At 33.2% G+C, this 14,010-nt stretch overlaps 1 protein-coding gene across 1 annotated transcript in view; it reads left to right on the forward strand.

The window, feature by feature from the left end:
• LOC129245993 (pro-resilin) overlaps positions 1-4,704 on the forward strand; it is a 77,088-nt gene extending 72,384 nt beyond the window's left edge. The window contains exons 3-4 of the mRNA XM_054884468.1: positions 3,062-3,157; positions 4,086-4,704. Coding sequence (XP_054740443.1) covers positions 3,062-3,157; positions 4,086-4,346 — 357 coding nt within the window. The 3' untranslated portion in view covers positions 4,347-4,704. The remainder of the gene's footprint in view (positions 1-3,061; positions 3,158-4,085) is intronic.
• Positions 4,705-14,010: the final 9,306 nt, after the last annotated feature.

Genomic DNA, 14,010 nt, shown 5'->3' on the forward strand with positions numbered 1-14,010 from the left:
GAACTGAATCCTTTTTACTGCTTGTTTAACGTTTTTAATGTTTTATTGAAAACTTTTTTCGTTCAAGACTGCATCAAGCAATTGCAACTGCATTTACGTTCATCATTATTTAGAACGAATACCTTTTACTGCTTGTTTAACGTTTTTAATGTTTTATTAAAAAAAATTTTCATTCCAGCTTTGCATCAATCAAACCAAAAGATATGTTAAATAGCTATAATCAATCATTTCTTCTCCACAATTCCTTTAATTCTTCACCTATTTCTCCTTCAATCATCTGCACCTACAACTACTACTTTTAGGCACTCACACTTTTGTTACTCATTTTCATTTTTTCCAAGTGTAACTCCAACAAAACTTCCACTTTCGACCTTTTTAACAGTTAGTAGAGCAATAGCACTAACAACAACAATAACACGAACATCAATATTTACGGCCCCAACTACTGTACAACTACAACAATTATCATACTTTCAAAATTGCTCGTACGACGTTTTTTGAACTTTTGACATTGTAAGGAGTGCACGAGTAAACGAAAAGCAACATGAAAAGCACAAGAAGTAGAAATATAAGTAAAAACCGCAGAGTACAAAACAAAATTCAGATTTTGTGGCATAAAAGGCAAAAAATTTGCTGTATTACAAACACAAAAAAATTGTTTAGGAAGAAACTGGAAAAAATTGCTAGTAAAAAAATGGAAAAAGCGGTAAAAATGAGAAAAAATGTTAAAGAAGAATAAACTGCAAAAGGAAATTGAAAAGAGAACAACAAAATAAATTTGGTAATAAAAAGGGTAGATCTCTGTGAAGTTTTGCCAAGACAAAAAAACTATGGAGGTAAACGAGTAGAGACATATGTACGTATGCATGTGGTCGTGGTCGAAATGCACAAACGTCGATAGTTAGTTATGTGCAAGGTAGTACGTACCAACACCAACAACAACAACAAGAACAACAAAGACCCGCACCATTGCACATCACGACGTGCCACAAAAACTCTTGAACTTTAAATTAAAGCGACCAACAGCAAAAACCGCTGCAACACGAGCAACAACAAGAGCAACAAAAAAAAAACCAAAAAACACAAAAACCAGCCATAAGCGCAATAACAATTGCAACTGGAAGAGTAGCCAGCCAGCTAGGCAGTCAGTCAAGCCAGTCACCAGCCAATGGCCCAAAAGCATCCGCAGCCGAGCAGCAGTCGCAGTGGCTCAGCTGGCTAGTGGCTGACGGATGATGGCTGCCTGCAAAAGAATAGTTGTCATTGTTCTTGCTAGTTTTGTTGTTCTGTTTGCTGCAAGACAGCCAAAGCTGTAGCAGAGACAGCAACAAACAAAAAATACAGCAACTGCAAGTTCTCCTCTTCTATGCTGCCGACTGCAATTGATGCTGACGATCGTGGCTTACAACCTGCTGGCTGCCAGCACCACCAACACATCAGTCCATATGTATTTGCACCGCTCCCCGCCCTGCATATTCCACCATAATTTCCACGTTCCTTAGGCTACCAACCAACCTACACACACACACGAACTTATTCTCATACATAGCATCGGCATTCTTTTCGAGTGCGCAATGCCGCACCTCCGGTTTTTGACAAAAACAAAAGCAAAAAAAAATTGTTTAAGATTTTTTCATGTGCTCCTTCTTCTCTGCAATTCTTCTTCGCTATGCACTGTAACCGGCATTTTTCCTCGCATTTTGCATTGCATTGCAATTGCCGCAAATTGCGGCAAGCAAACGGCAATTGAATGTCGCCATTCGCCTACGACACATTTCAACTTGTTGGTAGCTCTGGTTGTTGTTTTTGTTGATATTGCTATAAATCCACTATTTACTGTTCTCTGTGTGAGCGCGTTGACTTTGCTGTCATTTTGGGTCACCTCACTTGCGCCGAAAATGGGTTGTTGCTTTACTTTCTGCCATTCCGATTGTCGCTTTTAGTGTTGTAGTTGTTGTATTTTTTATTATTTCTTTTTGTTGTTATTGTTGGTGTGGGTGTTGCGTGTTGTGTGTTGCCACTGGTCACTGTTGGCATTTCTAATTTGGCTGTGAGCTATTTTTTAGGGTTCGCTTACTTTGGCATTTACTTAAAGTGTTGCCGGTAATTGAGTGCTTACGAAATCCTTTAATGAATGCAACTATGTATTTTCAAAGTTCCCTTTTTCATATGAAATGTAAGCGTATACACTTTTTCTATTTACTTTACTTTTATGCCAGATCAAACAAATGAAGAGGAAAATGTGCACTCTGCATTACCAACTTTCAATGCATTACGCCAGTTAGCTATCGACTATCGATACTTTACGCTTACTACGCTTAATTTTTTTGAAGCCCAAGACACTTTCATGTTTTTTTTATGAAGTGAAACTTCTTAGGCGTCGATGGATGAGCGAGAATGGAGAGTAAAATTTCAAGGCCGTGCAACGTTTTGGGCATTTTCGTTCCGCGAGAGAGAAAAAAGATATAACGTAGAGGAAAAGGAGAGAGAGAGAGCTATACCCCATATATTTGATAGTAATTTACTATCATAAATCCATCCATGTTCGGTTGATTATTTGCTGTTGGCCGCCTGATTGTTGGGGCTTACTGTGCACCTTTGAGCTCTAACATATGTGTAGATGAAAGTGAAAGTGAATGGAGCCAACAATTCCGCAGGCTATATTAAGTCATATAAATGGAAAAAAATACGATCCTGACCTAAAAGTATTTGCTATAATAACTGAGGGTAATAGCAAAGGAAGGAGTTTTACCATATTGAGAATAAGAAATGAAGAAAAACTTAATGTCCCTTGTAATTTCCAAATGACGTCAGCTTAGGTTTGAAATAAAAACTTTGGTGAAACCATTTGAGCTCAGTCAATGTTGCTTTAGTGGAAGTAGGATACTTAAAAAAATAGAGTTGTGTGGCATTTAATTAATAGCCCCGCTAGCTCCAACTAGCCCTTATGAAGAGTGGCAACTACCCTAACCTAACCTAACCTTACCTAACCCTAATAATATTTAATTGTCAAACAACTCTAATTTGTGACCTGTATTTTACATTCTTCTCTCATTTTTAGCGACCTGGCACACCAAGCGGCCCTGGACCCCGCCCACCAGGCCCACCACGTCCACCAGGCCCACAGCGTCCATCGCCACCAGGACCTGGCGAGCCTGTAAGTAGAAAAAATAGTATTAAAACAAACTTAATTAATGAAAATTGTTATTATTTATTAAAAAGAAAACTTTAAATATTTCACTACTATCCAAAAATTTTTTTTTATTTTTAAAAGGTATCACTTGTACTAGTACGAAAGCTTTTATTGCATATTAAAAAGTCTTTATATAGATTCAAAAAAGCAGAGAGCTTTTACTTCCAAAATTGAAAGCTTCAAGACAGAAAGCTTTCACTTTTAGCTAAAAAAAACGATGAAAGCTCGGTTTCAGGAATCAACTATAAATTTATCAGACTCTTAAAATTTAAAATAGTTTGGTGAAAGCGGGCAAATGAACTCATAACTGTGGGTTTTTTTTTTGTTTTGGAAACTTAGATTCTAAATTATTTAAAATTCTGTATTGGCTCCTAAAAGCGCAATACATTTTTTTTGCATCACCAATTTTATTTGGATTCGAATGTGCCGATAGATAATTAACTAAATTCGAAAACCGAAATGCGAAAATAAAATTTTAATTGAATAACAAAACATAGCTCATAAAAGCACTAACTGACTTGGAGTTTTCGTTTTTAATAAAAATAGTTTTCTTCAGCACAAAGTTTTCAGTTTAAAACAAAACCTCAGAAATTTTACGTAAATTATATAATAATTATTTTTTGTATTTGGGCGCTTTCTTAAAAATTCTATGTAAAACTATTGACATCAATCTAATTAACTTCTTTAGAGGTTTAATTTAAGACTTAACTCAGCGAATGCGAAAAAGCTTTTATTTTCCTATAAAATTTCGAGTTTAATGAAATTTGGTATTATAAAAGCTTTTGCCGCTCAAAATATCGTGGCATTTCCTGAAAAGTTTGAGGCTGCAATATTTTAAGCTTTCCATCAATAAAATTGTCATTACTGAATTGTTTTAATTCCACTTCTTTAGGGTCACGTCCACGTTCCCGGCATGCCATTCGACTTCGAGTACGCCGTCAATGACATTGACACCGCCAACGACTATGCCCACAAGGCTTCAAGCAATGGTGATGTGGTGACTGGCGAATACCGCGTCGCACTGCCCGATGGCCGCACACAGGTCGTGCGCTACACAGCCGACTGGAAGACGGGCTATCATGCGGATGTCAGCTACCAGGGTGAGCCGCAATATCCACAAGGTCCCGGTGGTCGACCTGGCTACAAGTATTAAGCAACAATGGACATTGGAGCGACTGAAGCACACCTTTGCACGGACACAAAAACACTCACACGACCGCACACACTCAGCTGCAATACCTGCTACAGCAACTGCCACAACAACAAACTAACAAACTTCCCCTAAAGAAGATGCGATGATCGAGCGACGAAATTTTGTTTTTTGGAAATGAGAAATTTTTTTACTGCCAATTTTTGGGAAATTTAATAAACTTATGAGAATTTTTATTTTTAGTTTAATTTTTTAATGACTTTTTAGTATTGAAATTTTGTATGCGTATTTTTAACTAATATTAATATCTAGTAGTACATACTTATACATATTTTTCGAAAGGAATGAAAAATAAAATTATTCATATTTAATTTTTTGTATTCGATATTTAAAATGTGCAAAATCTTTACGAATAAATAAAAAGAATGTGAAATGAAAGCGAAAAAAAATTATGACGAATTTTTATTTATAGAGACTTTTGATATTAACAGTAAACTCAAAAATAAATATATAATATAAATATAAGGAAACAAAATTTACAAAAAAATATATTAAAAAAGCGCCTTAGCAACTGAGTAAAAAAAATTATAAAAGCACTTATATTTTTTATTACCAATGCAATTCACTATTTTTTCTGAAAGCTTTCAAGCTTTTGAAAAAGTCCCTTTTCAGTCTTTTATTTAAATTACTTCGAGTCTAGCTTTAAGTGCAAACAGTCAGCAGCTTAATTGCAAATCTCTAAAGCGTTGTGAAAAGTTACTTTTCAATTTAAATTACTTTGAGTCTAGCCTTAAGTGCACAAAGTTAGTTTTTCAAAAAAGTTTTTTCTAAAATTTCTAAAGCTTTGCAAAAAGCTCCTTTTCAGTGTTTTAAATAAAATTACTTTGAGTTAAACTTTAATCTCAAGCAGTTAGCAACTTTAATAAATCACCAAAAACCAAAAGCTCTAAAGCTTTTTAAAAAGCTTTCATTTCTTTTTAAGTTAATTGCTTTGTGTTTAGTTTTAAGTGGAAACAGTTAGTAGAGTTTTTTCCAAAAGCTTAAAGCTCCTTTTCGGTTTTTTTATTTAAAGAAGTTCGAATTAAGCTTTAAATCCAAACAGTCAACAACTTAATTGCAAATCTCTAAAGCATTGTCAAAAGTTACTTTTAGATTTAAATTACTTTGAGTCTAGCCTAAAGTGCACAAAGTTAGTTTTTCAATAAAACTTTTTTCTAAAATTTCTAAAGCATTGTAAAAAGCTCCTTTTCAGTGTTTTAAATAAAATTACTTTGAGTTAAACTTTAAGCTCAAGCAGTCAGCAACTTAAATGAATCATTTCTGCTCAAATCTCGAAAGCTTTGTCAAAAGCTCCTTTCTCTGTTTTTATTTAAATTTTTTTAAAACCAATCAATCAATTGGTTATGGAACGTATTAAATGTATTTTTAATAGAAAATAAATAAAGCTATGAAGGTTTAAGGCTCTGATATGAAAAATTATAAACACTTGTTTAAAAATTACTGCATTCCACTCTTTAATGGCGAAAGCTCTGTTCAACTCCTACCTGGTCATAAAGAACGACATTTTTTTTAAGAGCCTTTCCTAATTAAAAATTCTCCAAGCAAATGTGGAATTCATATTTCAAGTGAAAGTTTCAGCAATTCAGCTTCAGCTTGAACTCACTATCCCTGCCAATCTTCGCCTATATTTAATCAAAACTTAATTTTCGGTAAGAAAGCTCTTAAAGCTTCCCTTATAAGAGTTTTTAACTTATTTACAAATTTCCATTTTTGAATGCCGAAAGCTCCGTGAAATTTATAGCTGAATATAGTAATTAGGAAGGACATTTTTTAATAATGACTTTTTCTATTACAATTCACAATTCTTCAAGCTTTTATTTCATAGTTAAAGGATCTAATATGAAAACTCTTAAAAATTACCATTTTCCATTTCTGAATGGTGAAAGCTCTATGAAGTTTATAGTTGAATGTGGTAATAAAGAACGATATATTTTAATTACAGCTTTTCCTAATTTATAGTTCTTCAAAGATCTATTAAAATCGTATTTCAAGTGAAAGCTCTACAACTTTTTGAATTCGAAGTCCATGCTTTCAAGTGACCGCTTTAAACACTTTCCAAATTCACTGTCTCTACTCGACTGTTGCTTATATTTCATTAAAAGCCAATTCTCAGCTCGAAGACTCTTAGAGCTTTTTTATTTCATTTAATTTTATTTAGAAAACATATCCTTTTCTAATTAGAAAAATTTAAAAAAAAGATGTATAATTAACCAACTCTAAGTAACCAAAGTCCAAAATTTTTTAAACGAACGTTAAATTTTTTATATTATAACTTATTATTAACTTAAATTGTTTAAGAAGCATTGCAATCCCTTCCCAACATTGCAACTCTTCTCTGACATTACAGCTTCTCGAAACTTTATATCCTTCTAAGAATTTCATCGTCCGCTTAATGAAATCCCATTTTATTGAAACATTTTTCTCTTCTCGGTCCGCCATTCCTTCTATTTTTAGCGACAGTAGCAACTTTTACTTTTAATGAGTTTTTGTGTTGCAACTGCATTGCTATCGCTAGACACTGCTTTACTTTTAGTAGCCACATTTATTTTATTTTTATTGTTGCTACTTTTTCACTTCGACTTGATCCCCAAGTGGTCTGGTTATTTATGACTTTCACATGTTGCCATTAAAAATCGTCTAGGAAGACTTGTAGAGGGGGAAATGTACAGGAATTTTCATGAAAAAAAAGAAAGATTTTAATCTCGACATTTTATTTTGCGTAAGTATTTGAGAACTAAATTATTACGAGTATAAGTACATATGTCCACCAAGCATTCAAACGCCTCTGAAATGATGTTGCACATTTGCCGCAACTGGTTACATATGTTTGTATCCATATACTGGTACATCTGTTATGTCCTCCAAGAACGAACTACGCTGCATTCCCTCAACACCGTTATAATCGCACCTCAACAACTACAACAACCTTGCTCATTGCCAATAGCATTTGCCAACTACTATTACGGCAGCTGTCCGTTGCTGCCGCCAACAGGTTGTTGCTATTGATAGTGTCGCCTTAACAACTCAGCTTTTGGCCGCAAGTAACCTTGACCGCTTGGTCAGCCAACAACGCCAATAGCACCAAAAGCAACTAAGATTGCAACATCGTCGCTTTCGGTCATAATTTGTTAGCTTTCGTCGCGCGGCTTTCAAATGAAATGAGCGTCGCCCCGGCTTATGAGCGCTCAATGCCATCGCGAAGTGGGGGATTTGCGTTTGGACTACACGCAAAAAGTAGTCGAGTGTGCAACTTCAATGCGTCTTTGTTTATACGAGCGCGTACTTGTATGCAACATTGCTTAATGGCCATTGGATCTAATGAGGCAGTTTCTAGTGTCAAAAGTACATTTTAGACCACACATCGAGGTACGAGTATTTTGCGTTATTAGCGTCGCATTGTAAGGCAGTTGTGATGACTGGCGGCATGCAAAATCCGTTCATAAATTTAAACTAAGCAGAGGTTAGGAGTCTTCTTCTAATAGTCCCTTTTAGTTCCATACAAACGAAGTCGAAATTCAGAACATGCAGCATTTTTCAGCGGAAGTCTTTGCCAACGTTATAAATTGCGGAAGGATTTGTGCTGAGTCATAAAAGTAAAAAAGATGAATATAGTTAAATAATTAAAAATAGTTAATCGTATAGAGCAAGGTAAGTCCCCTAGTAACTGCGAGCAGCATTGATCTACTTACTGTAGAAAACTATAATACTATTTGATTAAAGTTCTCCATTGAACCACGTAAATATCATTAAGTTCTCTCGTAAGAAAAATAGGGCGAGATAGTATTTGATTCCTTATTCTGGGGATAATTTTTTCTACTTCTGTGAAGCTAAACGGCACTACCAATCCGAAACCCTTCGTTGCGGTTCCATTTTGGTGAAGCATAATGGTTTTAGTAGCTTTTTCGCCTCCGAATTTTCTCCCGTAATGATTTTTGTATTAAAAAGTAGTGGTTCTTACTTGTTTACGATATGCAAAGAATGTAAGTTCAAAAGTGCCTCAAGTGCCATGGTGGGTGTAGTTCGGATCGCCCGGTTTTACGGCTATTGAAAAGGAGTTCGCACGATTGGCTCCGAGGGCAAAACCAAGATATACTGGCGTCCTGCAGGGAGTCGCGGCTTCTTGAATCACACGAACACCTATAAATTCTTGCGGTCAAGGACTTCTTTTTTCTTGGTTCCGTTATTACCAGCAACGACGAAATCAAGCGAAGGATAACTTTTGGCAACAGTTGCTACTATGGGCTAAGTACGCAATTGAGTAGTAAATCCCTCTCTCGATGAACGAAAACAACATTCAACAAGACACTCATAAGCACATTTCCAGGTGCTTATCCATGGCGCTGAAACCTGGAATGTCAAGCAATCAGTTGAGCCCGCTCTTGGAGTTTTCGATAAAAAAGTACTTCGCAAGATTTTTGGCCTTGCTCGCGTAGATGACGGTTACCGCATTCGAATGAACCACGAGCTGTATGAGCTTTACGCAGATATTGTCATAGTCAATCGAGTCATCCTGCAGTGACTACGGTGTCTGAGTCACGTCGTGCGTAAGGAACTGCTCTGGTGAAGAAGAAGTCGGAAACGGTAATTGACGGCCGACGGTGAAGAGGACGTCCTCGTGTCCGGTGAAAAGACCAAATTGAAGACGAATTGGCTTCTCATGGCTTAAGAAACTAGAAAAGGTGTGCGAAAAACAGAAACACCTGGCGAGACATATTCGGCCAATTAAGTAAGTAAAAAGGCTGATACAGCTTGAAAACATTTTAAATTAATAAAATAAAACGTAATATGCAAAACATTTAAATGATTTTATTGACAAAAATTCTCAAATGAAAAGAACTGGGTAGTGTTCTTAAGTATTTTTCAACGATTGTAGGTATGTATGTACTTATATAGACTTGAAAAACGATTTCTGTAGGAAGTGTTGAGTTGAGAAAATGGCAAATAAAATACAATCAACGCTGAGCAGATGATCTGGGAAGTTTAAGTATGCATACATATGTACAAGGAGGCGCAAAATTAATCATCCAACTTCGTTTTTAAATAAAATGTTTAGTATATGAAAAAAAAATTATTTTGCGTAATGAATATATTCTCTTCTGGTGAACTCCTGTAAGGATGAACTAAAATGTTTCGAACGTGCAGGAAACATTTCCCTTATCTGGGTTCCTGGGCACAGGGATATAGAGGGAAACGTAATTGCCGATGAGCTTGTCAGGAAGGGATCGACAGTACCGGTTTCAGCTGTCCCCTTCTCAGTCATCGTTGTCCCCTTGACCGTTGAAAGAAACGCAAGACAGATGGCAATCTGTCTCATCGAGTGCTATTTCGAAAACACTATGGCCTCAATACGATAGAAACAGAACGCTTAAGGGTTTGGGAGTCCCCCGCCATTCATTTTTCAAACTCATTGCGGTATTCACTGGTCGCTGGGTGATCGGTACTCATGCGGAGAAGCTTGGAATTTCGTACAACCCTTATTGCAGAAGCAGTGGGGATCCTGCAGAGAAAGAGATTGCTGAACACTTTCTTTGCAAATGTCCGGTTCTGGCGTTTGAGGTTCCTTAGCGTACCCTTTGGGGATGACTTGAAGAAATGCCCCAGCCTAGATTCCTTTCCTCTCGTCCACTGCATCAAAAGCACTGGATGGCTGTAGACGGTTTGCTCTGCCCTAAACCTTTTCACAGATAGTGGTCCACATTATGGTATCAAAATGGCACGTAAGTGCTACTTGAAGTGTACCTGGGGTACTCTTGCCATCTAACCTACCTACCTACCTAATGGTATATTTATTTCAACCTTTATGCGTTCCATTGTTTATCTGTTTGTATACCTCAGCTGTCTACGACGAAAGTCTCAAATGTGATTCACGTACGATGCCAAAGGCAAAAATATAAATAAAGGTGATTAATTTTGCGCCACCCTGTACAAGAGGTTCGGTGAAAAGAGCTGATCTGCAACTTGCGTACACAAGTTCGGTTTAGCTTATGAACAAGTCTTTCCTAGGCATCGCAATGAGCTCCTTTGTCCAACAAGTGAACTGCTTTTAACAGCAGTCCACCTAATCTAACCTACCAGCAACCAATTCATTCACTTAAAGGTTAATCTTGTTTACAGCGACATCTAGCGAGCACTAGCTTTGGTAATAAATCAAGCACAGTAGCTGCCAGCAGGCGAATAGTAACGACATTGGTGTGCAATGAAAACAACAACCCTCCAGCTAATAGATACTTGGGTGAGCAGAAACACAGCGCCACGAGTGTAAGTAAAACGAATTGGTTATATGTATTGAAATATGTTTTTATTTATTTTTTTTTTTATTTTTTTATACTTTTCTCAGTTATTTAATATTATATATATACGGTAACATTTTGGGACAACACAAAATTTTTTTGCAACAAAACGCAACGGCTTATGCCACCTTAAACTTTTTATGAGTTTATATATTTTTTATTTTTATTTTTGTATTCCTTAATAGTTTTTAATTTTTGATCTGTCTTTTTAATTTTTTTTCCAGTTGTTCTGATTACAAAATATTGACTTAACTGGGCATAAAAATATGATTGGTAATTTTTTTTAAGAATTTCGTTTTTTTGTGTTGTGTTTTTAATGCTTGATTTTTACTGACTTCCCGCTTTGCTTTTTGTTTCGTTTCGGTATTACTTTATATTATTTATTCTTAAAATATTTCTTGTACGCTTACTTAAGACTAATTGCATACAACAATTTTTTGTTATGGTTGATTTTAGTTTAAATATATTTATTTTTTACTAATTTATGAGATAGCCGTTCATCGTAATGCACGTTTAGTTACACGTATTTGCTTAAAATATTAAATTGATTTCATTACAACGTTAAAAAATTAAAATATTTATTGCGAAATACAGCAGATTTGCTTTGATGTTCGCTGTCTTCGAATTATGCCATTAATAAATTTCCAAACCCAACCATCTTCTGTTTTTTTCTATAATTAAATACATAAATATTTCAAACTTATTTTTGTTTTTTACATTTGTGACGATTTTTTCGCTGTGTACTTAACATTCTAAATAAAAACTATCATAGTTTGTAATCTTTTTAGTATTTAGTATTTTTTTCCTTAGTTTACTTATACGCTTTTTTAAAAGCTTTTTTTGGTGTTTTTCTTATTTTTGTTGACAATATGTGCATTTACAGGTTTAAACCAGTTTGGAAGATTGCAGATTTCATTTCTTTTGTAAAATTTACAATAGGGGTATTTTAATTTTAATTATAAATATTTGCACTTTAAAAAATATTGTATGAAAAGAATATTGTATAAAAATGTATGCTAAAATAGGCAAAAATTAAGAAAATATGAAGTGAAAAATGAAAAAATGAGCAAAAATCAAATTTAAAAACAATAAAAAAAAACTTAAAAAAATGTAATAAAAGCCATGAAATACCACTTATAATGTAAATGGAAAGAAAAGTTTTAATATATTAAAACAAAATGTTTTTTAAAACATTATTTAACCCTTTTGCACCACTGCTCGAAATGCGCGGAATACTCAAAATACCTTCCGCCCATAATACCTTGCGTCGGCAAGACTTTTGCAGTTTGTTCAGATGAAAACGAATCTTACAGAATTACAAAAATAATAATAAATTTAAGAAAAAAAGTATTGCGGATTATTCCGTTCCTGGTGACAAAAGATAGTTTTTGATCGCGTATTATTCCGTCGAATGCTGCAAAAGGGTTAAAAATGCTCATAAGTAAATAAAAACAAAATGTTTAACCAAAAATATGTTTTAAATATAAATTTTAAAGACTTATTTACGCGATTAAACAAGTAGTCTAATAAAAAAAATTTATTTGAAAAAAAAAACAAAATGTATTTAAAAAAAAATATTTGACAAACAAATATTTGGAAAAAATTTTTACTGGAAAAAAAATTTATTTAAACAAAAATGTATTTAAAAAAAGAATATTATTAAAAAAAAAATTATTTGGAGAAAAAAATTATTTCAAAAAAAACCTTTATTTGAAAAAAAATTTATTTGAAAAAAATTATATGAGCAACAAATTTATTTGAAAAAAATTATATCAAAAATAGATTTATCTGAATAAAAATTTATTTGAAAACAAAATTTGTTTTAAATGTAATAGAAAAAAAAAATTATTTGAAAAAAAAAATATTATTTGAAAAAAAATTATTTGAAAAAAAAATTATTTGGAAAAACAAATTATTTGAAAAAAAAATTATTTGAAAAACAAATTTATTTCAAAATATTTTATTTGAAAATACATATTTAAAAAAATTAAATTTTTGGAGAAAAATATTATTTCAAAAAAAAATTTTGTTTGAAACAAAAAATTTATTTGAAAAACAAATTTATTTGAAAAAAAAATTATTTAATAAAACAATTTGTTTCAATTTAAATGAAAAAAAAAAATTTATTAATTTTAATTAAAAATTTTAAATATAATTTGAAAAAAAATTTTTCGTGGATAAAAACAATTATTTAAAACAAAATGTGTTTGAAAAAAAAAATATTTCAAAAAAAATTAAAAAAAAAAAAAAAAATTATTTGGAAAAAAAAAATTATTGCAAAAAAAACAAATTTATTTGAAAAAAAAAAATTATTTGAAAAAAAAGTATTTAAAAAAAATTTATTTGAAAAAAAATTTTATTTGTAAAAAAATATGTTAAATCTAAAATAACAAATTAATACAAATAAATTAAATAAAAAATATGTAAATGAGCAATTAAAAACAAAATCAATGAAAATCGTACCTATATTAAAAAACTATAAAGATATTTATGAAAAAGTCAATCAAATTAATTTGTGTAACCTAACAAAATTTTCGCGCAGAACCTAAAATTACTGAAATCTTCATTTGCCTACTATATGTCGCAATACCCGCGCTTAAAGTTATGCCAGTCGATACTCGATAGTTGGCACCCTTAAATACTGTCTTTTTTCTTGATTTTTAACCATTTTTGAATCAACACTAACTTGCAACACGCAAGTCGCACAACTATAAAAAATAAAAGGGCACAAAGGCCCATGAAGCCGAAGCTTAAACCTCATAAAGTATCTATAAAAACTAAAAATATTTGGTGCAATATAAATTCGTTAGTCAAATCGGCTTTGTTGTGCGCAGCAAGTCAGTGAACAATTTTCAAGTATGTTTACGTTCACAAATTTTGTAGCTTTTGGCACCCATTTGGCATAAAAATGCGGTTTATATCAAATTTTGATATGGAGCAAAGTTGGGTAAATAATATTCCATTTAATTTTGCTAATAATAAGAGAAAACACTTTCAACAAAGTCAAAACCAAATAAAAGAAAACTGGCAAATATGCAGCCATCAAAACTGTCTTTTTTACTGCGAATTGCGTTGTGTAAACGGCTCGTGTATAGGTTAGATTATCGTAAACTGGCATTACTTTACGTACTGAAACATCACACTATTTATTATGCCCGACATTTTATGTAGTTCTATCCTGCTACAAGCGTGCGTTATATGTTGATAATTCAATATTTTACTCCAAACATTCGTTGGCAACAATTTTGTAATGAGCCAGTCACGAGTTGCCACTATCGAGTTTCGACCGCACTTTCCCTATAAATGAAATTCAACGA

This window comes from Anastrepha obliqua, chromosome 4 (assembly GCF_027943255.1).
Source record: "Anastrepha obliqua isolate idAnaObli1 chromosome 4, idAnaObli1_1.0, whole genome shotgun sequence".
Classification (NCBI taxonomy): Eukaryota; Metazoa; Arthropoda; class Insecta; order Diptera; family Tephritidae; genus Anastrepha; species Anastrepha obliqua.